Source organism: Crinia signifera, chromosome 8 (assembly GCF_055691185.1).
Source record: "Crinia signifera chromosome 8, ASM5569118v1, whole genome shotgun sequence".
Lineage (NCBI taxonomy): Eukaryota > Metazoa > Chordata > Amphibia > Anura > Myobatrachidae > Crinia > Crinia signifera.
The window spans coordinates 111,970,654-111,997,125 of NC_139224.1; the positions used below are offsets into that span (position 1 = coordinate 111,970,654).

General features: G+C 41.7%; 1 protein-coding gene across 8 annotated transcripts in view; it reads left to right on the forward strand.

Annotated features, from left to right (window-relative positions):
• Window positions 1–26,258, forward strand: part of PRRC2C (proline rich coiled-coil 2C) — a 61,023-nt gene extending 34,765 nt beyond the window's left edge. Inside the window, exons 10-36 of one of the 8 annotated variants that reach the window (XM_083157010.1) lie at window positions 460–619; window positions 1,293–1,376; window positions 3,072–3,573; window positions 4,095–4,372; window positions 4,454–4,700; window positions 4,838–5,051; window positions 5,989–8,280; window positions 8,456–8,694; window positions 9,236–9,381; window positions 9,921–10,260; window positions 10,421–10,506; window positions 10,612–10,797; window positions 13,313–13,564; window positions 13,693–13,785; window positions 13,949–14,050; window positions 15,004–15,262; window positions 15,355–15,558; window positions 15,785–15,939; window positions 16,471–16,589; window positions 17,349–17,580; window positions 17,689–17,790; window positions 19,006–19,221; window positions 19,756–19,859; window positions 22,254–22,389; window positions 23,999–24,226; window positions 24,431–24,497; window positions 25,041–25,177. In XM_083157010.1, coding sequence (XP_083013136.1) covers window positions 460–619; window positions 1,293–1,376; window positions 3,072–3,573; window positions 4,095–4,372; window positions 4,454–4,700; window positions 4,838–5,051; window positions 5,989–8,280; window positions 8,456–8,694; window positions 9,236–9,381; window positions 9,921–10,260; window positions 10,421–10,506; window positions 10,612–10,797; window positions 13,313–13,564; window positions 13,693–13,785; window positions 13,949–14,050; window positions 15,004–15,262; window positions 15,355–15,558; window positions 15,785–15,939; window positions 16,471–16,589; window positions 17,349–17,580; window positions 17,689–17,790; window positions 19,006–19,221; window positions 19,756–19,859; window positions 22,254–22,389; window positions 23,999–24,226; window positions 24,431–24,469 — 7,015 coding nt within the window. In that variant the 3' untranslated portion in view covers window positions 24,470–24,497; window positions 25,041–25,177. Of the gene's footprint in view, window positions 1–459; window positions 620–1,292; window positions 1,377–3,071; window positions 3,574–4,094; window positions 4,373–4,453; window positions 4,701–4,837; window positions 5,052–5,988; window positions 8,281–8,455; window positions 8,695–9,235; window positions 9,382–9,920; window positions 10,261–10,420; window positions 10,507–10,611; window positions 10,798–13,312; window positions 13,565–13,692; window positions 13,786–13,948; window positions 14,051–15,003; window positions 15,263–15,354; window positions 15,559–15,784; window positions 15,940–16,470; window positions 16,590–17,348; window positions 17,581–17,688; window positions 17,791–19,005; window positions 19,222–19,755; window positions 19,860–22,253; window positions 22,390–23,998; window positions 24,227–24,430; window positions 24,498–25,031 lie in introns of all 8 variants that reach the window. The other 7 variants (XM_083157009.1, XM_083157002.1, XM_083157005.1 and 4 more) reach the window with 7 other exon arrangements.
• Window positions 26,259–26,472: the final 214 nt, after the last annotated feature.

The following is a 26,472-nucleotide window of genomic DNA, read 5'->3' on the forward strand; positions in this document are numbered from 1 at the left end:
ACCAAATGGCTTGGAAAGTTAGAGGAAGTGATAAAAACAATGGTGCTCCTAACTGTATTGGTTACCCATAAAAGTTGGGTAACCTGCAACAATATAAACTAGGAAAGGGACAATCACCTCAGTTGGCCCGCACTTTGTTCTGTCCCGCCCTGTCATTCCACTGTTCTACCCCTTACTCTGCCTATCCTACCCTTGCCCTCCTCATTTGTACCCCCACCTGGTCCTCCGCTTCTGTTGTATGAATTCTGTATGGTCTCCCTAGCAGTGGTAACCCTGGACAGGCCTTAAAAAAAAAAAATGTAGTTTCAGCCCTTAATATTTAAAATTGTAAAATTCAGTCAACCATGCAAATATTCTTGCACAAGTAGTTTTGCCAAAACTGTAAGCAAATATTTAAATATCAGTTTTTCTTTTAATCTCGGAACGATATAAAATAATACTTCACTTTAATCTGCATAGGGATGATCGGATCTCTAAAAATGAGCAAGTCCATGCAAAATCTGAACATTCAGAGGTCAGTAAAGAATCAGAAGAAAGGCCAACCACTACTTCTTCCCAAGCTGCACACATAACTGGACAGAAGTCACTGCTTGGTAAAGGTCCACCTATGGACGCACAGGTTGGGTTTGTTTTATTATAATTTTACCTATGCATCTGATCATACTTCATATGACCAATCACTATTTTCCAGACCTCATATGTCTTGACTTTTAAGCTGAATAACTAGATATCTAATGGTGGTTTAGTTTGTTATTAGTTTGTATTCCCAGTAAGGGTGAGCAGAGTGAAGTGGTGTGTAATTGTATGATCTGCCTATTGTGGATTCAGTTTCTCTGCTAACTTTTGTGTCTGTGGCTACCAGTGGCATAAAATTATTGGTTCAATAAAGGTCTTCACTGTGGATGTCTGAATAGGGCTTTTATATGTAGCACGTGAACAGGGATGAAAGCTGCACAGGGATGGGTTAAACCAATTCTATAATCAGGAACCAATTGTTCCATGTAAATACCCATACAGAGGTTCTCATAAAAAAAAAAAAAAATGATGGGACCCACCTTTTCTTGCAGTATCGGACACATCCTTTATCATTTAACCCATTAATGTTTAACAGTCAACTGTTACATCTGTTCTTAACATTCTGCTGAAATATATGCTTCATTTGACAACTATTCCAAGGCAATTACAAACGTTTATTATATTATGTAGACGGACTATTGTTAAATTAGAAATTTCGAAAACATTTTTTTTTTACTGCTTTTTTTTTTTTTTTTTTTTTTTCTGCATTGCAATAGGAAAGACGCCAGATGCCTCCATCCCTTTTATCACTAGATAAAACTATTCCTCCTCTTTTGCAATCAAAGAATGCTCCTCAACAGGTATGGTGTATCCTAACTATTATTTTGTATTAAATGTCTACTGAACAAAGTAAACTTTTTGGCCCTTATTCAATGCGGACGGCAAGGGGGTTAAATGGCCAGGATTGCAGAAAACAAGCGATCCTTGCTGTTTAACACACACGCCGGCCGCTCACCCTAATCAAGGTTCTGGAGGGTTCCCCCAAACAGCGAGGCTCGCGGCTTATGCAGGGAGCCCACTTCATTTAGTCGAGAGTCTCGCTGTTTTAGCGGGCGCATACGCAGATACCCCCTTGCTCCAGAAACGGAGCGAGAGTGAATTGGCGTATGCAGGGGGTCCGTTGAATACTGACCCAGCTCGCTGTGACAGTGAGCAGGCAGCATTGAATACACCCCTTTGTTTGATTATTGGTGACTGTTGTTGTGTAAAGGGAGTACTCTGGGCTCTGAAGTAAACCGTGTAAGTGTCTGACCTCTTGGTGGTGGTGGTGCAGGTGTGCCAGATAGCTAGACAATCACCAGCAAGTCATTCCTCTGCAGGCTATATAGTGTTTAAGACAAGAGATACTGCCACATTCAGCTCCTCTCCAGCTCTTGATTTTAGCTATCTGGAAGGCTTAATACCCAGCAATTTTCTTACAAAAAAAAAGTTAAATCTGCATTTGGGTCAGCCACACAAGTGTGGGGGTTTTTTTGTTTAGGATTTTTTTTTTTTTTTTTTTTACACATGTACTTGAAAATATAGTGAGTTGAGGAACTGTTTGACTTGAGCTATATACTTTTTTGCTCAGGTTACCAGTAAAAAAAATTCTTCTGATGTCTGCCCATAAACTGAGGGCCAAAGTTTGACAATTTGTGCTTCCGTTTAAGGAGGTTTTTTGGCAAGGGTTCAAGCCAGCAGAGGCAGTTTCTTTACTGGTTGTGGTTCAGTCTTTAGTTGGTACTTATTTGTTAGTTGGGCGCCCACTAAGCGATTTGCTTAGTTTTACGCGGCCCCTCGTGGGGCTCGCCACGCTTCGGGCGCGGTAGGTCGCTGCGCTCGCCACACTATATAAAATCACTTCCATGCCTACATGTATAGTGGGGGTATGAGCTTATTTACTATAGTGGGTGCCTAACTAACATAAAAGTACCCTTTAGTTTCTTGTACTGTCCACTTTCCGTTGAATACTTTCTAAATCCAGCTGGGGTTAAATGCATTATTTCCCCCCCCCCCCCCCCCCCCCCCCCCCCCCCCCCAGGCTTATTTGTGTGCCTTAACCGTAATTTCTCTGCTTTTTAATTTTGTCCCCTAGTCTTTTACTGGGTTACTGCTTTGCCTTTCAGGCTTTTTTGAAGTTGTACTAGCCACATGGAGTTGCACAGTGAAAGGGCTTTTATGTAAAGCTGCAAGTTTTTGGTTTAAGTGCAAGCTCCTTTGTCCCATAGTCCAGTGCCCCTCCCCAGCGGCATTTAGAGTAAAGGATTTAACAGGAAGTAACCAAAATAGCCTGTTTAGCCTGTTTTTATTACTATATTAAATAGACAAGTACTATAGGATAAAAACGTTGTACCGTTTTTGAAGTTCATTTTTTCCCTATAAGCACATTATGATGTGTCTAGTATATCTAGCTGGTGATTCCAATGTATAGAAGCATTAGTCAAATGTTGGTATATTTGAAATGCTAGCATAGATTTAAAGAACAAACTACCTTTAACTATTTTTCTTTTTTTCAGCACCCTGCTCAAGGCCACCCAGGGGGTCCTCCTAGGCCGGCACCTTTACAAACACGACCCAGTGAGGATGAGATATGGAAGCAAAGGCGTAGACAGCAAGCGGAGGTTTCCGCCGCTGTTGAGCGTGCCCGTAAGAGGCGGGAAGATGAGGAAAGACGAATGGAAGAGCAGAGGAAAGCTGCATGTGCTGAAAAATTAAAACGTTTAAATGAGAAGTTTGGTTCAACAGCACCACCAGCCTCTTCTGAAAAGCTAGCGGCAGAAAAACCACCTGAGGAGAAGACTGTGATTGAAGAGCCCCCTCAAGAACCTGCCCATGTAGAAGAAAAGGTAGAAGAAAAGGTAGCAGAGGTTGAACAGCCGGAGAAAGAAAAAGAACCTGAGAGGCCAGAGTCTCCTGTGCAACCAGAAGATAAGGAGGAGGTACCATCCCAACCAGACGCAGATGTTCTAGAGGAAATCAGCGACGACAGTGTTTTGGAAGACAGGAATTCAGATTTAGGTATTGTCTTCTAATGGGTTACAGTTTTTTTTGCGTTTAATCCAGTGTTTCTGGTCTCTTAACAGTCTGGGTTTTCAGGATTTTCATACTTCAGCACAGACCACTTTGATTTAACCACATTAAGAACAGAGTTTGGGGAACTCTGCGTAATCCTTTCCCATGCATCTCATGCATCCATCCAGAAATATTTTTTTTTTTTTTAGTGCTATAAAAATTTTAACCGTTACCTTAACCTTTTTGGTTCTGCTGCTGACCAATAGCTTCTATGGAAAACCATTTGACCTGGAAATGGATATATAGGGGCTGTGTTTCTCAGTAATACTGCTGATTCATACATTACTTGGGGGTTTGTTCCAGGATTTGACTTCTCATTTTAACCTTTTTTTATTTTTTTGCCAATTTAAACCATTTTCTTTCATTTTTCATAGTGGTAGAGGAAGTACCATTTGTCAGAAAGGATAGCATTTCAACCTTTTTTTATTTTTTTGCCAATTTAAACCATTTTCTTTCATTTTTCATAGTGGTAGAGGAAGTACCATTTGTCAGGAAGGATAGCATTTCAAGTGATAGAGAGAGCTCATCTCCAACAATACCTGTTCGGCTGCCAACACCTGTTCTAGAACCACCTCGAGTTCAGTCTCCTGTCACCACCCTTCCGCCGGCCCCCTCCCCAGCACCAGCGCCTATAATACAGCATGAGAGTGACTCTGAACCTGGAACTCAAATGCGTCCTCCAGTTTCATCTGGATACTCCAAGCAATTTCAGAAGTCATTGCCACCAAGATTTCAGAGGCAGCAGGTACATTTCTGTGCTGGTCTCAGAATGGTTAGATTTTAAACAGAACTACTGTCTACTTATTAAATTTTCTTTAATTTTCAGGAGCAAATGAAGCAGCAGCAGTGGCAGCAACAGCAACAAGGTGTACTATCTCAGCCAGCTCAGTCACAACCTTCAAGCAGTCCTGTGCCTCCCCCCCAGCACAGGCCACTTTATCAGCCCTTAGGACCACACCCTCAGCATTTGGCTTCCATGGCCTTTGATCCTCGGTGGCTAATGATGCAGCCTTACATGGATCCTAGGATGATGTCTGGACGGCCTGCCATGGATATGCCACCTATGCATCCAGGTAGGACATGCTTTATTCTTTAAATTCGAGAGTGCAAGTTATCATGTCACTCATGTTCACATTGTTTTACGTATAAAACTGGTACATTAGTTTCCCACTTGGTGCAAATTAAATTAATATGCCGGTACTTTATGCAGGAATGATACCAACCAAGCCCTTAATGAGACGTGAGCAAATGGAGGCTTCAGCAACTGCACCAGAACCATATGAACACATGGCTCGATCTATTAGAGACCATGGTGTCCCAATTTCTGAGCCTCGCATGATGTGGGGAGCTGAGCCTTACCCACATCAAGATACACCACAGGTTTCTACCTCGGCAAAGGAACCAGAAGAACCTGAGGATTACAGGTAAAGTGATTTGGTTTATAAGGTAAAAAACTAACCTAATCTCTAACCATTAACAGATCTTGAGCTACTTCTTTATCTCCTGCTCACTGTAGTTTTACTTGCTGGGTGCCTCATGGGGTGTGCGTCATGAAGCATCTACTGCTCACATTTGTCAGGCTACCACATTGTCCCCATGCATACTCTTGTGAAATTCTATTGTTTTAATCTATTTGAGGAGACTAATTTTGGGCTTGGGGTCTACATTCTTTGGAACACCCCAGTTCCAGTGTCACAAGGTGAATGAAGAAAACTGTATTAATTTACCAGTAAAAACGTTATCCAGTTTCTGTGGAGGACATGTAGACATCCTCCATGCACTGTTGTGTTTTGCTGGTTTTCTGTTGTAATTCTGGCGGTTTGGCTTGTCTTGTTGTGGTGATCAGTCACTTAGAGTTAGGGAGTGTGTTCTTCCTTTTGGTTACTTTCGGTCTTCCCTCAGTCTCCTCCTTAGGACTTGTTATAACATAACTGAAGTCAGGTGGGGTATAAAGTGCTGGGAGCCAATTCCAGATCATGCAAATTGTAAAGTTTCAGGCTCCGCAAACCACCATCTATACCCCCAGTGTAATTCCATTGTCCCACATGGAATCAGATCAATGGATTTACTGGGAAGTACAAAAATCCTTTTTTTAGTGAATCAATTCACATTAAATAAAACAAACAAAATAAGTATACATTTTCCACTATCACAATATAGAGCAACAATGTGCCTTAATGCCCCTGATTGCAGTTACCATGAAGCGGTTGTCCAATTGCTCCAGTAACTTTATTCCAGATAATATGAGCTAAGTCTTACCACCCTTCTCAAAGATCACTGCATGTAATTGAATCCTGCTCTTATCTATGCTTTCTTATATAAACATTTTTCAGTGTGTGTATATATTTCGTTTTTATTTAGGAGTGAAACATCTGTGGATCATGATGATCTATCTGAAACTTACCCAATAGACCATATTCCATTTGAAAACCAGCACAAAACTGACTTCTTCTCAAGGCCACGTGATCCAGATCTTCTTACTGCTTCTATAAGACATCCTGAACCTGTTCAGCTACCTCAAGTAGGGGAAAAAGACACAGTAATTGACCAACCAGAGAAGCCAGTCCCTATGGAAGAAGCCACTCAAATTGATATCCAACCTGTCTTGACCAGAAGCTTATCCAACGAGTCTGCGCACACTATAAAACAGGAAGAAAGAAGGGTTGAGACTGTACAGATTAGCTCTAAAGTGTCTATTAGGCCACCGGAGCTAGCAAAAGAAATTGTAGAAGAAAAGCACAGAAAAGAGAGCTTTCAGAGTTCAAAGCCACCTGAGATCTCAAAAATAGAAAAGCCTTTTAAACCCAAATCTGAAACTAGATGGGGACCCAGACCTGGATCTAGAAATAGGGAAGATTGCATAGACAGACCAGTAAGAAGATCTGGACCCATTAAGAAACCTATACTTCGTGACATGAAAGAAGAACGTGAGCTGAGAAAAGAAAAGGAAGAGGAGAAGCTTGGACATGAAAAACACGTGAAGCCAGATAAAGTTGAACGCAAACCGCTACCAGCTCAACCAACTCCTAGTCCACTTCCAACAGTTAAAAAAACTGAGCAGGATAAGCCATCAACTGAAACTACTTCACTTCCTAAAGTGTCAAATTCTAACACATCACATTCAGAGAAATCCTTAGAAAACACGTCTCCTGATCCAGTTCCCAAATCTGTTGCTCTACCAATTCCAGCCAGTCAATCAAATAAGGAGGAGAAGACTGTTAGAGTAGTTAGTAAAGATAACAAGGAAGTTCCTTCTGATAAACCCAAACTAGATTCAAAGCCTCCATTAGTTTCACAGATGCCACCACATGCTACGGTACCTCTTAGAAGAGAACCTATTCTCCCACCAAGGGCCTACAGGAAGGAAGCTAGAGACAGAGACTGGTTTCCTGATCAAGGTTATAGAGGTCGAGGACGTGGGGAATATTACTCAAGAGGAAGAAGTTATAGGGGTTCCTATGGAGGTAGAGGTCGGGGAGGCAGAGGCCAAAGCAGAGACTACCCACATTACAGAGACTCCAAGCCTCGTTCTGAGCAACTTCCTCCAGGTGTTAATAGGCGCAGAGATGAAAGTGAAACGCGGAGTGAGAGCTCTGATTTTGAGGTCGTGCCAAAGAGACGTAGACAACGTGGTTCTGAAACGGACTCTGACAGTGAAGGGCGTGAAAGCGCAAGTGACACACCTCTGTCAGATAAAGAGAGTTCAAGCAGAATCAAACCTCGTAGAGACGAACGTTCTGAAATAAAGCGTGCACCCAAATCCGTTTCAACTCTAAAATTAGAAGCTGGAACATCGAGATCTGAGATGAGAGTGCCAGAAAGACCCTTTCCTAGAGATGAAGACTCTCGAACGAAACCTGGTTTCTTGCCAAAGGGTGAACCTTCCCGTAGAGGCAGAGGAGCAGGAAGTTTTCGACGTGGAGGCAGGGAGCCAGGCATGCGTCCAACCCGCCCACCTCCACCTCGAAGATCTAATTATAGAGACAATCAGTGGATTCCAAGACAGCAAGATTCAAGAATGCCACCACCTCCGCGAATGGATGAAGGCGAGCACAGACATCATGAGCATGCCGCATTACCTCCTGGGGATAAGAGACTACCTATGAAATTTGAGCGCAAGTTTGATCCTTCAAGGGACAGACCAAGAAGACAGAGGCCCACTCGACCACCCAGACAGGATAAGCCTCCAAGGTTCAGGCGTTTAAAAGAGCGCGAAAGAGAAGATGCTGGCAAACCTGTAGAAGTTACTGGATCTAGTCAAGGAGTCCCTGCTTCAAACAATACACATGAACTCCCTTCCGATTTTTCTGGTAACAAAACCCCAGATTTGTCAAATCATAACTCATCTGATCAGGCCAATGAGGAATGGGAAACAGCCTCTGAAAGTAGCGACTTTAATGAGAGAAGAGAAAGAGATGAGAGAAAAGCAGCCACATCTAACATCCAGTCACCTGCTGCCAGCAAAGCATCTGATGGTTTAGCTCAATCACCACCCAAAAGAGAGAGTGCCAAAAGAAGTTTCTCTAGTCAGAGACCTGGTATGGATCGGCAAAATCGCAGAGGGAATACTGGTGCACCCAAACCCAGCAGGCATTACTCTGGACCCAGGGGTGAAAGGCGAAGTGGTACTTCATTGCAGAGGGGCAAGCGAGGGTAAGACCAATGCTATAAACTAATTTATTTATTGGCTAAGATTGGCATCAGTGCAATTGTTTGATTCAGTCTATTAGTAGCCAATTCGGTTATAGATTATACCCTATTTAGAAAAAAAGGGGGGAAAAAAAAACTTGTGAAGATGATGCAATATTTTGAAACATTGTTCCATTAGGCCATTAGATGACCAGAATCCAGGGATGAATGCAGCAGATTCCTCTGGAGGAAGTAGTAATGCCCATCATCATCACTACCACCCATATCGCCCACACTCAGAAGATGGATGTGCCTCTGTGCCACCAAAAGGAGGAGTCAAGGATGCCAGCAAAAAGAAAGAAGAGCCGAAATTGGTGGTAAAGAAGCCTAAGGAGAAGGTGGACGCCTTGTCACAGTTTGACCTGAACAACTATGCAAGTACGTTACTTCCAAGCACATTACTTTAAGCTTCTGTTCTGTGGTCCAATCTTAAACAATGGTTAACCTGTGGAATGACTTAAGTGGTGTACACATGGTGCAATATATTGCTCAGTGTCCCGTTTTCATCAGCAACCAGAGCTGGACGCTGTTGAAAAGGAGGCTATGCCGGTTGAGCCACAGAGGGAAAACAGCTGGTTGCAGGAGCACGCTTCAGCGATTAGCATCCATTCGGGGCTGAACACAGGAGCGTGCACCCGGCCCTTTATCGTCGCAGCACAAACAAATCACTGGCAATATTGCACCGTGTGTACACAGCTTTACTGTAACAATTTTTCATTCCTGTAGGATGACTTACTGTAACAACTTTTTCGTTATTTTTTCCTTTTTGTATGGAGTGGTGTGTATTCGTCAATGCATTATCATCCTCCATCCACTACTTGCAGTAGTATCCTGTAGTTCTGAAATGTATAATCCATTTAAAAAAAAAATGTTTTTACAGACATTCCATTACATTGTTTTTTTCTATTCTCTGCTTTAGGTGTTGTCATAATAGATGATCACCCGGAGGTAACAACATTAGAGGACTCTCAGTCTAACCTCAATGATGGTTTCACAGAAGTAGTTTCCAAAAAGCAGCAGAAGCGGCTACAGGATGAAGAGCGGAGAAAGAAAGAAGAGCAAACGGTAAAGGTAGAAAGGGATGCAGCAGCTTCTGCTGCCTGTGTCCCCGGGAGCCGTCCTTCTACCCCACACATTCTGGGCAGGCAGGAAGGCTTCCATCTCCTTGCCTGCCGCCGTCCTCAGGCTCCCTGCGGCTCCCTGTTTGCCGCAGGAGTTAAAATTTGCCGTCAGGGGCAGCGAGCCCCCGCGGTGTTGAATAGGATGAAAGGGAGGGCTGGCAGCGAATGCTCCAGCCCTCCGGAACCCTGCGAATGTGCAGCGAATCCTAAACAGGATTCGCTGCACGTCATGTAATTTATCATTGAATACTGCCCTTAGTGTTTTTAGGAACAGTTTATTTATTTATTTACAGTTTCTTATATAGCACAGCATATTCCGTTGCACTTTACAATTGGAAACCGTGATTAAACTAACTAGAAATGCGTAACATACCTCATTTAATTACAGCCATTTGAACTGTAATTTTCTTGCTTTGTAGTGATGGTGATACCAGCCTTTTGTATTGCATCATGTTAATGGTTTCTGTTCTGTTTTATGTTTAGGTGTGGAACAAAAAAGGTTCTGGTGAAAAAGGACGAGGTCAAAATTCCAAACTTCCTCCCCGATTTGTGAAGAAACAGCAGCAGCAGCAACAAGCAGCAGCATTACAGGCCCAGTCCTCTGGGTTGGCTGCTCAACAGAGTATATCCCAGGCAGTACCTGCAACAATGCCTTCTAGTCAACCTCCAGCAACTGTTCAACCACAGCCATCTACAAACGGCTCCGAATTTTCTGGGCCTGTAAAAGCCCAGCCTCCACCACAACCTCCCAGCTCTCTTGGAACTGAATTGTGGGAAAACAAGATGGCAGCCCCAAATGTTCTGAATGACATGTCTAAGAAATGTAAGTGCATTATATGCATTCCTGGTTATAACTGCAACCCTTAGTACTTGTCATTTAAGCTGCTCAGTTCACACTAGCAGCTAATTGCTATTAAGAAGTCTGTGGCTGAAGGTCATTTGTCTCTTTCCTTTACTTAAAGCTCATGTCTATTTTCTTTCAGTGGGTCCTATAAATCCTCCACAACCACCATCTTCAAGCGCCTGGAATAAACCTCTCACAGGATTTGTGCCATCAACCAATTCAGAGGTAGTGACCAGTGCCCTTCCATGCTATCCTGCAATGTTACTTAGCTATATTTTGCATAGAAGAAAATACTTTGCTGCCATTAAAGAACATTTCTGCCTTATTTAGATGACTAAAAATGGTCAAGATGGCGCTGTAGACTTGACAAGGGAAACAATACAGTTTGGGGCCCCAGCATCCAGTAGCAGTGACAATGAAGGTTCAACTCTCCCTGAGAAGGCATCCGAGTCCCTTCCTGAACCAAAAGAGCAGAGACAAAAGCAACCACGAGCTGGCCCAATTAAGACCCAAAAGGTAATATCCATAGTTCACCATAGTTGATGTTTGGCGTACTACTTAAAAGGAATCTACTTTGAAACCTAACCAATGATTTTCACAGGAAATTTGAATTTTTTTTGAAGACTAAAGAGGGTAAATCTTATTGGCTGAGAACAGCCAGGTGGTGTGAGTTGTCCGTGTGGCAATGTATAAACACCTGCAAAGGCATCATCAACACTCACCCTTATTTGGGCTGTACTTGTTCATATTTGTTTGCAGCCCTATGAGCCTGTGGAGCAAGAGTTGAGTCCAGCGTTATTATATAAAGTGCAGCATACAGCCGCAATTACTAGTACCAGGTGCTGCTTGTGGCTAATTGCATTTCCTCACTATTACAGCAATGAAAAATATAGTTAGTTACTATATGACTATTCTGTGAGGTGAAATGGCTAGAAGACACTTGAATGCATAATGGGTGTTACTTTATATTATAATTGACATTACTTAGGCCAGAGTTTCTTTCCTTCGGGAGACGACGGGCTACAGCTTTACAGTGGGAGTGGGAGAGAGCACCAGCACCCTAGAGGTTAGCTTCCTTTTATAATTGACATTACTTAGACCAGAGTTTCTTTTTGTACCTTGTCAAGGCTGGCTTAATGTATATAAATGGTAATTGCCAGTCATGCAATCTCGGGTGTATTTATATTTTTTACAATAAAGAGATTTGCCAGTTGAAATTTTCAGCAAAGAAGTTGATTTTAGTGTTGTGGATCATCCCATTATTTTACACCACCAGCGATTTCCGAGCAGCGGCGGCTGGGAGCTAGTATTGGTATTTGCAGGGTGGGAAGTGCTGCTGAAATTGAAAACCTATTTTGAAAAAAATGGCCAGACACTGATTAGCTGGCTGAATTCTCTCAGCCAATCAGCGTCCAGCCAGTGTTTCCAAATATTTTTTTTAAATTCAGTAGCGCCCAATTCGTCTGAATCGGGCGAAATCGCCCCAAATCAGACAAGTGTATGTGCACATTATTGAAGGAGAATTCTTGCCATTCTCTACTTGGGATTAACCATGCTTTAATTTTGCAGCTTAATGAATTTACATTAGTTTGGCTATACAGTAGATAGGCTTACCAACACTGTCCCTTTAAACTGGGACACTAATGAATTACGCAGGTTCTGTGGCTGGCTGCATTTATACCTTGTTTTAATCGGCCATAGTACATGTGTACTCTACAAACATCCCAGTTTAAAGGGATAGTATGGCAAGCTTAGTTATAGGTAACCTCTAAAATACAGTTCTCCAGTAATTAGACACCACCACCAGCTTTGGTCATAAGTGAATTGGTGTGCAGGTTGAGTCTTCTATATACAAAGGCATGAAGTTTTTTGCTATCGTTTTTTTGGAAAATGATCATATAGATAATGAGATTTTGTGGATGGGAACTGAATCTAAACCCAAAATGCATTTGTTTTATACACAGCTCATAAACATCCTGTAGGTAGTTATACAATATTTTCAATAATTTTGTGCGTTAATCAGTTTTTCTATACATTGAATTGGTGGAATAAAAAAAAAAAAAACGCCAAACACTAAAGTGGTAGTATGCAGATTACTCTCTAACCTTAGTCCTTATGTAAGTGTACAATGTGCCATTAATATCTAATTGAAAATTCTTCATACATGAGAACATTCTTCTGAGTACTGTAGTGTTGTGAGAACTAGAAACCTTTCTGCACAAGATATGTTGTATGTATATACAATTATTTAAGGTGTAAATTAATACCTCAGTGAGCGGACTTTACCTGGGGTAAACAGGTTGAGCTGAGCGCCTGACCTATGAGGACTCCTGGGGGAAACTGGTTGAGCTGAGGGCCTGACCTATGAGGACTCCTGGGGGAAACTGGTTGAGCTGATCATCTGACCTCAGGGAAACCGGTTGAGCTGATCACCTAACTTATGAGTGAACTCCTGGGGAAAACAGGTTGAGCTGAGTGCCAAACATCTGAGGGACTTCAAAGATGCCAAGTGCCAACCAGTTGGGACAGCTTTGGAACATCCTAAGTGGGGTCCAGTTTACTTCAATAGAATGAAAGCATAAATGTGATCTCTATACTGGCTATAAATCTTTCTCTGAGCCCATTGTGGATACAATATGCTAACCCTTTATCGTACTCCTAAAGGTTTAAATACATGAATGTATTTTTCCCTCCCCATTCTGCTCTCTTAGTCTGTCCTACGGGAGGTGATTAGAATAATGAAGGATTTCCTTGCAGCGTTTGTTGAGTATGAGGGGGGGGGGGGGGGGGGCTTCATAAAAGAGAATATATCCTGTCTGGACAATCAATCTCAGAGAGGACAGGTGCAGGGTATAGCCTTTTGCTATGGGTAATGCTTCACTTCAAGGTTTGCTCAATCTCTTTAGTTATATTTGCCTAGATTACATTATCCATAATTTAATATCTGTTTCCCATGTTCAACCAGCAGTATCTGTTTTCAGTTGTCAATTTTACCGTTTATAATGTGGTAACTTTTTCTTGCACATTTCAGATCCAGGATCTTAATGTAATTCAGAGTAAGGAATATAAGCCAGGACCTATTGGTAAGGAACGATCACTGAAGAACCGTAAAGTGAAAGAGGTGCAGCAATCTGAACCAGACACCCAGGAGAAGCAAATCCCCAGTACAGTACGGACACCAGAACCGGTTCCATCAAAAGAAAATAAAGTTATAACAGAAGTGACTACTGAAATCACCAGTATGCTGTCTGTGTCTGCACCTGAGTTTGGCACCAGCACTAAGGTACTGATGAATTCAAGATCATTTATGGACTACTGCCAGGTGCCATTAAGTAGATGCAGACTGTTTCATCACTGTGAGTCTAATCAATGTAAAATAATTGTGTGGTTTATTTTCATTTAATCTCCAAGGAGTCTGTAACGGATTACACCAGCCCAAGCAACGCCCTCCCAAGCACTGCATCATCGGGCAGCTCAAAAATGGAGTCCAGTTTGGTCCCTAATGTAAGTGATGATTTTCATTAGATTATGTCAACGGTCTCAAATGAGTCGCTGCAAATGTAATACACGAGCACTATATTCTGTGTTTACTGATCTGCATATATTAGTTTCTACTTGTTGCACTATGAAATAATCACATGTCCATTCTTTGTCAACTACATTTTAGGTACCCCTTCCCCATACGCTTCCCCTATCTCGGAGGGAGACTCTCCAGCAGGGTTCAGGCTTAACTCCGGTGTCTCCTGCTACTGTTGACCTCACTCTAAAGGTATGAACTTCACATATGTGGAATTAATCTGGTGATAGAACATATCTCTAATTGACTTTTCAGGAACCGTGCAAAAGTCTCAGTACTAGCAAAGTGGGAAAAGAGGCTCATTTATGCAGCGCGGCACACTGTGTGTTCGTGTTCATTTTTTGTATTGGGAAAAAATGTGCCGGCGCAGATTTGGAGATGATATCACTAGCTGGGGGGTTACGTTTTTATTAGAGTCCCCTGTCTGATACATTTGAAAGCAGTCTTCTATGTTTGCTAGCATTTAAGATTCCTTGGCCCCTCGAGGTACCATAATTGGATTCTATGGGTGAATCAGTTTGATCAAACAAGGAAATAATCTGTGTTCATGTATGTTTTAGTTACCATTTAAATAGCCATAAAAAGACACCATATTTAGTGAACCATACTATGTGTATGCAAGCTGATCAGTCAGTCATTTCTTTATTTTATTGCTATCATGGTGAATTATGTTTATGTAATATTTTGTTATTTACCTGAAAACTATTGCGTACGAAGAAAAAGGGAGCTATTTCTCTATTTATATAATTGTGACCTTTCTGATCATTATACCTGCATTCCATCTGTTTGTGACCTTGTCGTCTCCATACTTTGATAGTCACAGAGAAGGAAATAAACCTTTAGCTCCTAATCCAGTAGTTCCCAACCTCCGTCCTCAATGCCCCCAACAGTTTTCGTTTTCCCGATCTCCTCCTAGAATTGCAAGTGAAATAATTAGCACTAACTGTGGATCTTTTAGAATGTGTCAATGAAGGAGTACACCTGTGCACCTGCTGGGTGACCTGGAAAACGTGACCTGTTGGGGGTACTTGAGGACTGAGGTTGGGAACCACTTTCCTATTCTGTCTGTTGATATGATGCAACGATTTGGTTAGGCTTATTATGGAGAGAATGTCATATTGTTAAATCACTACTTTTCCCACCAGATGGAGTCTGCTCGCAAAGCATGGGAGAACTCTCCAAGTGTTGCAGAGAAGGGATCCCCAATAACCTCTGCGCCTCCTTCCACCAGTACATCAGTCGTAGGGGCTCCCTCTAATGCAAGCAGTGGAGTCGGTGTATCCGCTAATGGGAATAGCACAGGTCCCCCTCCTCAGAGCACCGTAACTTATAACTCTTTCTCCAATGCTTCTATGCCACCCCCCATCCCAGTGGCATCCGTAACACCAACCACGTCTTTATCAGGTAAAATGTCACGGAGGTAGACTTTGTATTTAGTGCAGTATATAGTGTACATATTTGATGTCGCTAACACACCTTATTCTCTGCCTGTCTAGGTGGCGGGACATATACCACGTCCTCACTTAGTACAAAATCGACAACAACATCAGACCCACCCAATATCTGTAAAGTGAAACCACAGCAGCTCCAGAGCAGTAACAGCATGCCCTCAGCCAGTCACTTCTCCCAACTCAGCTGTATGCCCTCATTAATGACCCAGCAGCAGAGTCCACAGGTGTACGTCTCGCAGTCTGCAGCAGGTAAGAGCGGACTCTTCACCATGACATCTCAGCCTTAATGAGCATAAAGTTTAACATCTGAAAGTGTGATGATACATAGATGTGCAAAATCTAAAACTGTATTTTGTTTTGGAAAAAACATATTTTAAACTGTTATGCTTTTGCAGAAAATAAAATTGTTTACCGTTTAACAATGACCTTTTTTTGTGGAATAGACTTGAAAGCTGCTTGTTTTTCTTATTTCTAGCAGCTTCTAAACTGTTTATTTCCTGTGGCTCAGGGCCCACAGCACAGATTCCTGCATTCTATATGGACACAAGTCACTTATTTAATACTCAGCACGCACGATTAGCGCCCCCAACCCTTAGCCAACAGCAAGGATTCCAACCAGGTCTCTCACAGGTGAGTGTAATTGATGGCCTATTTGTCCTTGTACAGGATTTCTCTGTTGATGGTTTATTGAAATAGATCATTAATCTGTGTTTTTGTTCGAAATAACTTAATAAATGTGTTTGGTATAGTTTTATTGCCCTGGCTATGGTTATTAAACATCTAGTGAAAGACAAACAAGAAGCAATTCAATTTTTTGGGGGGTAGCCAAAGTAATGGGCGCCTATTGTAGCAATTCAATTGTTGCTCTGATCGGGCTCCAAAAAGCTCTTTGCGCATCTAAACCCAACTAAAATAATGCCTGCATCGTGAAAAGTCAGCCCGCTGTCGCACAAGTTGGTGAGCAGCAATGTTGTGTGTGTCTCCATCCCACCAGGCGCCATCTAGTGGCAGTCTTGGGGTAAAACGATTGTCATGAGCTGATTTTCTTCTTTGTTTTCTGGTTCATAAAGTTTGTTCCTGTGTCGCCTTTTGTATTACAATGAACCTGCTCACTTATCCGTTAATACGGTAGAGTAATACAATACTTTTTCATTCATTCAGATCCCAATCCCTATCTATGCACCTCTCCAAGGGCAACATCAGGCACAACTTGGTTTAGCACCTGCCCCTGCTGTGTCTCAAGCCCAAGAATTGTTTACATCTTCTCTGCAACCTTACAGGTAAGGCTACACATTCATTGCAATATGATTCCTCCGTTTGTCAGTATTACACTAATCCCTCAAATTGAAGCTTTCCGACCTGGAGGTGCAGCATAAATAGCTCCTGGGTTATCTTTCCATGGGGCACTGAAGAGTTGCCTGGTTTGATCAGACTGATGCAAGTTAACCTTATAGTCCAGCTTGTATCTCTCTTCTTGGATCTTTTTTTTTTACCATTCTCACTATCCATCTATTTAATCTGGAAAAAATGTTCCTCTTGCTGCTGCATCCAGGGAGACTACTGTCCAATGTACTGTAGTCACAGGAACATTAAGCTGCTTGAAGATTGTTTTATAGCATTTACTTTCTGATATTCTCTTCAGAAACCTCTCTCCTGATGTTCAGTGTGGTGACCACAATGATACCAAATATCAGCTACTTCACTCAGTTTCAATAGGTTGAATTACAACATTGAAGACGCAATGCGAATTCAAAAAAGCTATTGGCATGAAATCTCTCTAACCAATTATCCTTCCTATTGGGTACCATCGAATCTGGCTGGGCCATTTTAGAGTATATTTTTGAGAAGAAGTAACAATTTTTTTATTTTCACAGACGTCACAATAGCCTTCAAGTATACATGAGACAATCGCTTTTAATGCCAACACTTTTTAAGAGTTAGCGTGGTTTCAGTAAGCTGTAACCAAATGTGGTCGTCTTTAGCAGACATTTTTTGGTACACGTATAATATGCAATAATTTATTTTGTATCTTTTCACAGGTCCCAGCAGGCATTTTTACAGAGCAGTTTGTCTCAGCCTTCTCCAGTTGTTCTGTCTGGAGCTGCCTTACATAATTTCCCTGGTGTACAACACCAGGATCTTGCTAAAGCCCAGTCAAGTATGGCCTATCAACAAACAACCAATACACAGCCTATTCCCATATTGTATGAGCACCAACTCGGCCAGTCTGGTTTGGGCGGATCCCAACTGATAGATACACATATTCTGCAGGTAAGAACATTATTCTAATGTGGCTGAATGATAAACTCACATGCTAGACCCCCACAACCTATTTATCTTTCTTTGGTTATGTTTTTATTTCAATTTATCCTCACACAGACACGGCAGGGATTGGGTCAACCTTCAAATCTTTATTCTGGACAGCAACCTAGTCAAACCAGCTTCTATAACACTGCTCAGTCACCTACAGCTCTCCAACAGGTAAGCACAGTCGGGTCCTATATGCATAGGAATGTTTGTATGGAAGGCCCTTTCCTCTTGGAACTTATTTTGGTACTTCACTAGTAAATGGGGCTTCTCAAAATGAATGTAAAGCAGTGTGTGTGTGTGTGTGTGTGTGTGTATATATGTGTGTGTATATATATATATATATATATATATATATATATATATATATATATATATATTGTGTGTGTGTGTGTTTGTATGTATATATGTGTGTGTGTGTATATATATATATATATATATATATATATATATATATATTTCTATCGATATGCCAATTTAAATCTTGCTAAATTGAAGATATCTTGTCCCTATTGTCACCTGCTAGCTATGATAAAAGCTCTAGTCAGAGGACAGCCTTTATTGTGAGGAAATCCATAAAAATTCAGTCCAATAATGCCAACTGGATGGAGCTGCGCTTATGCAGCCCCTCTGAGTGCCTTCTCGGCTTGCTGAGAATGGCCCAATTTGTGGAAAATGGACACGTGAGCAAGTAAGACGCTCGCGTGTCCCAGTCTTGGTGAACATCGCTCTGGCGGGCTGGCTAGATAACCGCGGCTCAAACTGCATGTTAATGGCGATGTAGAATTGTCGGTGGTGCCCACAAGAGATGGTCTGCATCGAAGTAGACTGTTGGTTATATTAAGTACATCAGTAAATCAGAAGGCTTAATTTAGGCCACTAACTCTGGTACTGAAGAGTACTTGGTACTTCTGGGAGGTGCGCCACGATACATCACCTGTGCAGTGTTGTCAGGCAGCAACATGGTCATCAGATTCTATAAAGCTACACTTAAAGACTAACTTTGTGCACAAAGATGCAAACTTTGGTCTGAAGCTGTCGCACATTACAACTGAGCATATACCCTATTAGTGGCACATTTGGGACATGTCCAAAGCCCCAGTATACCCCAAAAGAATAACTGCTAACATTTTTATATATATATATATATATATATATATATATATATATATATATATATATACATATTACCCAAAGAACACAAGTGTAAATCCTGTTTTCCTTGTATTGCATTCTGCAATCCATGATATTTTAAGAGCACTTAAAAAAAACAACAACAAAAAAAACACTGCAATGCTTCTACAACATGGCTGCTGGGTGTGGGGTTTTTTTATTTTTATAAAAGGATGATTTTGTATTATTGAGATTATTTCAACTCTTTGCTTTCAGATGACATTACCTTTACAAGGATCACAGCTGTCCTTGCCCAATTTTGGTTCTACAGGGGGTCAGCCCCTTATTGCTTTATCTCAAACCATGCCACCTGCACCTCAAGGTCAGCACCAGAATCTCTCTAGGGCAAGCCAAGTGAGCCAGGCATACCGGGGCCTGATACCTTCCGGCAATCAGCATGGAATGATGGCTGCCCCTGGCAAGGTGACAATTGTAATTATTTTATTTGCTTATATTTGGTGGCAATTTCCTGACAAACTTGTTTTTTTAACGTACTATGTACATTATTTTTGTGGCATTCCATACAAGGCAGAGTAGTATATATATTTTTAACGCTTTATCATTTGCCTAACTTTACTTCCTATGCCTGCATCCATGTTCAGTGCTTCAGTTAAGCAATGCTTTGTATTTATGTAAGAGGCTGGATTGGGCAGAGAAAAACCTAGATCTACATACTTCTTCACTTCACCTTGTTCTTGATTTTTGTAGAGATTTTGTATTCCATAGAGCCTACTTTTTTCTTTTCTTCCTGTACTTCCAGTCCTAGACCTCTAACCACATCACTGAGTGCATTCTATAAATGCAGAGCCAGTCCCACACATTCTGAAACATAAGACCCATTTAAGTCTGAAGTATTCACTGTAGTTAGCATGCTATATATTGCTTACAATTAGGTGTAAAGTCACTTCTATTTACTCTTAAGAATGTGTATTAAGTCAAGTCTAAATGATATCTTTCTCTATCCAGATGACTGATATGGACCTGAAGCCTTATGGCAGTGGGATGGACCACGTAAAGCCTGGTACGCCACCTGTTGGAAGAAGCACTACACCTACTTCAAGCCCCTTCCGGTAAGGCAGGGTTTTATGATGTCATGGAGTTTCTACACCACACAACCATCGTGGTTTATTAAAATGGTCAAAATAGGTTTTCCTCTTGTTTATTTTAAACCACACTGATCATAGGGGTGTGGATTTTAGATCGAACGCGATTGGTCGAGAGGCAAAAGGTGGACACATGCGCTAGGGCGACATGAGTTTTTTATGTTTGTCGACATGGACAACATCGCCATGCTTCGGGCTCGGTGCCATGCTATGCTTTGCACACTATTATGATCTCACTCTGCCCACATGGATGAGAATTTCGACCTTTTCATGTGTCAACCTTTTGTTTGTCAGCCTAGTGCATGTCTAGCAATGATTGATCTTTTGACTGTCGACCAATCGACTGGATACCGATCATATTGTATAGGCTGAACCTCCTTCAGACCGTTAGTACTCTTTACACACTAGTTAATTGTCAAGGAATAAAGTGGTCGGCCATATCATTGTATATTATAAATGGAATAATATGAAAGATAGGCGCTGAGGTGATACACGATGTTCACAATAAGTTTAATTTTTACACAAGAAAATTCGGGGTACTTGTTTCCTATCTGGGCGCCCAGGTTTTCTACGTACGGCACCGTAATGAAATCGGATCGCATCGCATCGTACACATACACGATATTGAACGATGCGATTCGATTTCCCATAGGAAACAATGTTAAATGGATCAATTTACCCAAATCAGCATAGGGAAGAATGGTAAATGGGCCAGAAACACCCCTGAACATTGAAATGTCCCCCCAAAAGTAGTTGACGCCACCCCGCCATCAACGTGAACCCGAAGCGTGGCGAGCGCAGCGAGCCCGCGAGGGGCAGCGGTACGCGTCCTCCGACCTTTTCATGCCCTACTATCCACTAGGGCGTGGAGTGAGAATAGAATAGTGTGGCGAGCGCAGCGAGCCACCGCGCCCGAAGCGTGGCGAGCGCACGCGGATACCTTCACAGTTATACGCGTCCCCTCGCGGGCTTCCCAGGTGTCCATGGAGACGCGGACACCTGGGAAGCACGCGAAGGGACGCGTTTACCTGTGAAGGTATCCGCGTCCCCTCGCTGCGCTCGCCACGCTTCGGGCTCGGTGGCTCGCTGCGCTCGCCACACTATTCTATTCTCACTCCACGCCCTAGTGGATAGTAGGGCATGAAAAGGTCGGAGGACGCGTACCGCTGCGCTCGCCACGCTTCGGGTTCACGTTGATGGCGGGGTGGCGTCAACTACTTTTGGGGGGACATTCCACTGCTCTGTGGGTTTTTTTGGGGTTTCTGGCCCATTTACCATTCTTCCCTATGCTGATTTGGGTAAATTGATCCATTTAACATTGTTTCCTATTGGAAATCGGATCGCATCGCATCGTTCAATATCGTGTATGTGTACGATGCGATGCGAACCGATTTTTCTACGGAGAATAGCATGGTGCGCAATTAACTTAGCGGGCGCCCAGATAGGAAACAAGTACCAAATTCGGAATACTTTACATAACATATAACGATTCTACACTTTTAAAAGCTTTTGGCACACAATTCAGAATTAATTCTGGCACATTTAAATACAAAGGGAGCTCACCCAATATTGGTGTTGTGGTGGACTTATGCCGCAAGGCAAAGAATGCAGGTGCCGAGCAGTGATGCCTGGCGCCACCGCAGGGAGCTTAGGTTCCAAGAAGGTGCAGATAAATTGTCCGTGCTTTCAGTGCGTGTGTCTCCCAATCTTCCTCCCAATAGCTCTTTGGAGGAAGATTGGGTGAGGTCCTCTTGTATTTAAATGTGCCAGAATTAATTCTGAATGCAGTGCGCCAAAAGCTTTCAAAAGTGTGGAATCGATATGTTATGTAAAGTATTCCGAATTTTCTTGTGAATTTGTGAAATTTAGTGTAAAAATTTAATTTACCGAACATCGTGTATCACCTCAGCGCCTATCTTTCACATTATTTATTTGGTACTTATGTAATATCTGGGCTCCTGTTTTTCTTATGAAACCGCATCCCCTCGCGGGGCTCGCTGCGCTCGCCACGCTTCGGGCACGGTGGCTCGCTGCGCTCGCCACACTATATAAAATCAACTCCATGCGTAGTTGTATAGTAGGGGTATGAAAAAATGGGGTGCATTTAACATGGGAGCCCAGATAATACATAAGTACCATTTATTTGATACCTTTTTAGGAGTTGGTGTTTTTTCTCCTTTACATATGAAAAGGCTGCAAGAGGTCAATACTTAAAGTGCGCTACTATAAGATTAACCCTTTTTGTTTGTATATCATTGTATATTGTCTGCCATATCATTGTATGAACACTTTTTTAAATCTACCAGTTGCAAGAAAATGTATGATTTAATTTAACCTTCTTGTCTATTTCTTTACCTCTAGGGCCAGTTCAACCAGCCCCAATAGCCAGTCAAGTAAAATGAACAGTTTGATTTACCAGAAGCATCAATTTACTTCAACAGCAGCCAATGTTAGAATGGGCCAACCTCCCTACCCTACGCCGCAGTTCAATCCTCAGGTAATAGTTCCACTCTAGCCAGGGGGTGCTCCATTTAAGGAAGTGACTTCCAATATCCAGAGAATAGTATAATTAATGGGCACTCACCAAATCATAAAATTGCAAGAAACATGGATTTATTCACGGGTAACAGCAGACAAATAAATAGTAAATAGTACCATGATAGGTAGATGTCGACGGCGTTTTATTTCAAGCAGGATTGTCATCAGGACTTTGCAGCTTAATCCGAGACCATCCATCCAGTAATCAACCCAGCAGCAGAATGAGTTGATTACTGGATGGAAGGTCTCTGATTAAATTGCAATGTCCTAATGACAATCCTGTATTGCTTCAGTCATGCTCATCCTCCGTTCACTATTTGAAGTAATTTGCATATTTTCATATTTTTTTTTTTTTTTATGTGGATCTCAATAACATATTTAAACAAGTGCGTAGTCTGCCAATTTTGTGCTTGATCTCAAAATAGCTGCCTGTGAGGGTGTACACTCAAGGTTAAGTACTTGTCTAGATATTTAAAGAGCAGTGTGTAGATGAATGAAGAGATATCCATTTAAATGGTCTGAGGGCAGGACAGAATATTTACATTGAGACTTGGGGGGGGGGTTGCTCAGGCCGTATTGCACAGCTGCAAATTTGCAGGCCAGCCTGTAATATATAGACTGCGCATGTGTACGCAAGAGCGCTCTAATAAAATTCTGCTAAGTTTTTAATTGCTGGATGTACGCGAGTTGTTTGATAGGAAGCCTTTAAAAGAAAAGGAGTAAATCTTGCAAAGTTGGTGTATTCCCAAATAGTGTGTTTTTTCCATTACGTGGTTTTGAGCAAAAAAGTTGATGCAATTCAGTGACAAATGACTAGCTTGCACTTAGGTTATTTGTGGACTCACACACTGTGTGTGTGTGTGTGTGTGTGTGTGTGTGTGTGTGTATATAATTTAACACAAGGTCCGGCTCTTCCCACTTCCATTCCTGTTTCCTTACTTTGGCCCGGGTGCCCATTCAGAGGGAACTGCGTCTAACTATATAAACTGTGAAATAAAGATGCCACTCCGGGTCTTTAGAAGGTGAAGTCGTATTTACTGGTGCCTACGGCGTTTCGGGACAAAATTGCCGTGTATGTCCTGAAGAAGGGTTTGTCCTGAAACGCCGTAGGCACCAATAAATACATTTTCACCTTCTAAAGACCCGCAGTGACCTCTTTATTTAAAGTGTAGTTCGGTCATTTGTGTGTAGTTTGCAGTTACTGCAACTAAACCTAGATTTCCAAGTTAAATCTCTTTGTAGACCGTGCTAGATTTGGTACCCCTTATACGCAAAGCCATCAAATGATGAAATTGACAGTTGAGAGTGAAGTCCGTCCATGATTAGTGCGCAGTTCTTTTCAACACTGTAGGGTAGAGGTTTCATTTGTTGCATTGTTCTGGTTTTGGGGATTTATTAACCTTTTAATTATTTGCACAAGAATACAAATAAATAACATTATATTAAAATAAGTTATAGTGAAAACTAAGTGATTTATATTAAAATAGGTCAGCATAGGATGTTTAATTTCCAGTTTGTTTTTTGTTTTCTTGGATTTTTTTTTTTTACCTCCTGTTTCTTTTCATCAGATGCTTTCCCAGCCAAATCTGGTTTCTCCTCTGGTCAGAGCACCACACCCAAACACTTTCCAACCTTCGGTCCAGCGCCCACCAATGCAATTGGCCAGTCAGCTGCCCCCACAGATGCAAACAGGCTTAATGAACCATCCACGACTACACCATGTGTCACGTGCCCCTCCTATTCCACCTTCGGGGATGCGGGTTAATCCTGCTATGAAGGCAGAGCAAGATCTGAAGGTCAGTATGGCTTCTGAGGCCAACTATATACAGTACTGTATTTAAACCTTATTTGCCAAAAACTGGCACAACAATTTGCCTGGTAGGCGGCATGGTTTCATTGATGTCAGTGGATCGTCAAACCTTGTAATGAAAGAATGCAATCATACAGTAAAGTAAGGTTCTGTGTGCATAATAAATTGTTTTTTTACTGAACATTTATAGAGAGAAGATCGAACAAAACTAAACCCTAGTGATAAATAGGGCACATCTTTGGTAAAGGCAGTTGAGTGTAAGTGCCATTTTATTATTCATGCGTACTTAAAATTTTCAAAACTGCATGACAGGTACACATATACATTAATTGTGCAGACGGAGTCAAATTTAGTTATACATCGTTCTTGTCACAAATGTTCTGTAATCTGTACCCACCTCTCCCTCTATCAAGAATGCTATTATTCCACCTATATACTGGTCACAAGTGAAAAGAAGTTTCACGGTCATGTGACCATTCGGACTCATGCTGCAGCATAAAAAGGAGAAAAGAGAAGAGTGTACACTTCATTAACCCATAGTAAATGTAGTAACTCATAGTGACAATTTTATTTAGGTGACAGGTATTTAATGTACAGCATAATAAAATGTATCTTGCAGTAATGTGCTCATACATGTTTTGGCTTTAAAAAAATAAAAATTGTCAACTGATTTTCATTTTCAGATTTCCAGAAAAATATGTAATGAAACAAAGGCAAATGTGTACTCACCTTAGCACATCTTCATTTATGGAACATATCTGTTTCTCTTTCTTTGTCTCCTTACCTTTAAGGCAAAACAGAGAGCAGAGGTTTTACAGTCGACGCACCGCTTCTTTGAGCAGCAGCAGCATCAACAGAGTAAACCTGTGATTCCCAAGTCCCAGCAACCTACCCCAGGCCCTCCAAAGCCTTCAGACACCATGTTAGAGCCCTCCATGATCTCACAAGAGAAGGCCGAAGAGAACCCAGCCGCCTTGGCTCCAGCTTCAGTGCCGACCTCCACTAAACCCATCAGAACTGGACCAATTAAACCTCAGGCCATCAAAACAGAAGATACAAAATCCTAGAGACAGCTGGGGGAATGTTATATTCTAAGCACTACACCAAGGTGTAATGATGATGATGAGGTTTTTTATGTTTACTGAAAGATGCAGCAGCTGATCTATAAGTAGGAAATCGGAATAGAGTTTAGTTAGCTGTTATGTGAACGGGGCGTGTCTGCTACGGCTATCCTTTCAGCATTTCAAGGTGTGAAAGGTAGAAGACCTTTTTGTTTAGAGTTCTTTGGAATCTTTTAGTTTCTATTCAGTTTGTATGTGACTGTTTAGAGTGCAGCCTAAATGCGGGCATTCAGATTTTTCTGTGTATGAGGCTGTCTACCACCTGGGAAGGCTTACATTGAATGGTTAATTAGAAACACTACCCTGCAAGGTTATTATTTTCATAGCCATGCTAACGCAGGGTGAGTTCAAGCTCAACACGATGATATAAGTATACCCAAACACGCTTTATGGTCTTGTTTAGGGTTATACCGTTGGCTGTCTCACCCGCTGTGTCTTGTTCTCCCTGTATCTGGCTCTTTCCAATGCGTGTATATGTGTTTGTTTGGGCCCTAGTTTACTAGATCTTTTATTCTCAAGCAATTAATGTACAGAATCACACGGACCAGACTCAAGAAGGAGCATATAAGTGTTACAGGTTTCACGCGAAATGAAGGCATTAAGCAGTTGAGTTCATACTGTTTTTGTTTCTTTTTTTTCTGTAAGGCATTCTCCGTTCAAACATCCAAAAACACAGATGTATGGTCCATTATGTAGTTAAGTAGTCAGTGACCTATCTGCTGATTGAGTTTCTTTACTGCTCTACCCCATTTTTATTTTTGAAAACCATTGAAACCATGCCAATGTTGCTGCTGTCTTAAAATATTTCAATGACTTCACATCACTATACTGTACCTTTACAATCTTTTAAATGCAGCTTTGTTGTAGTAAACTGTTGTCATTAAACTTAAAAACCTGCTTTGTTCGACAAAGGGTGATTTTTGTCTTTCTCCAAAACTTTTTGAGAATAATTGTAAAACCTGAAGAGCGAGACTGAGACAACACAAATGGATATCGAAGAGCAAATTCTGCGGAAGAAGGTAGCAATAGATTCAGATACAAGGGGTGATATAAGAAAACAATTTTAGGTCATTCATGAAAAAAGTCTGTGGTTCATATGAACAACTTTTAT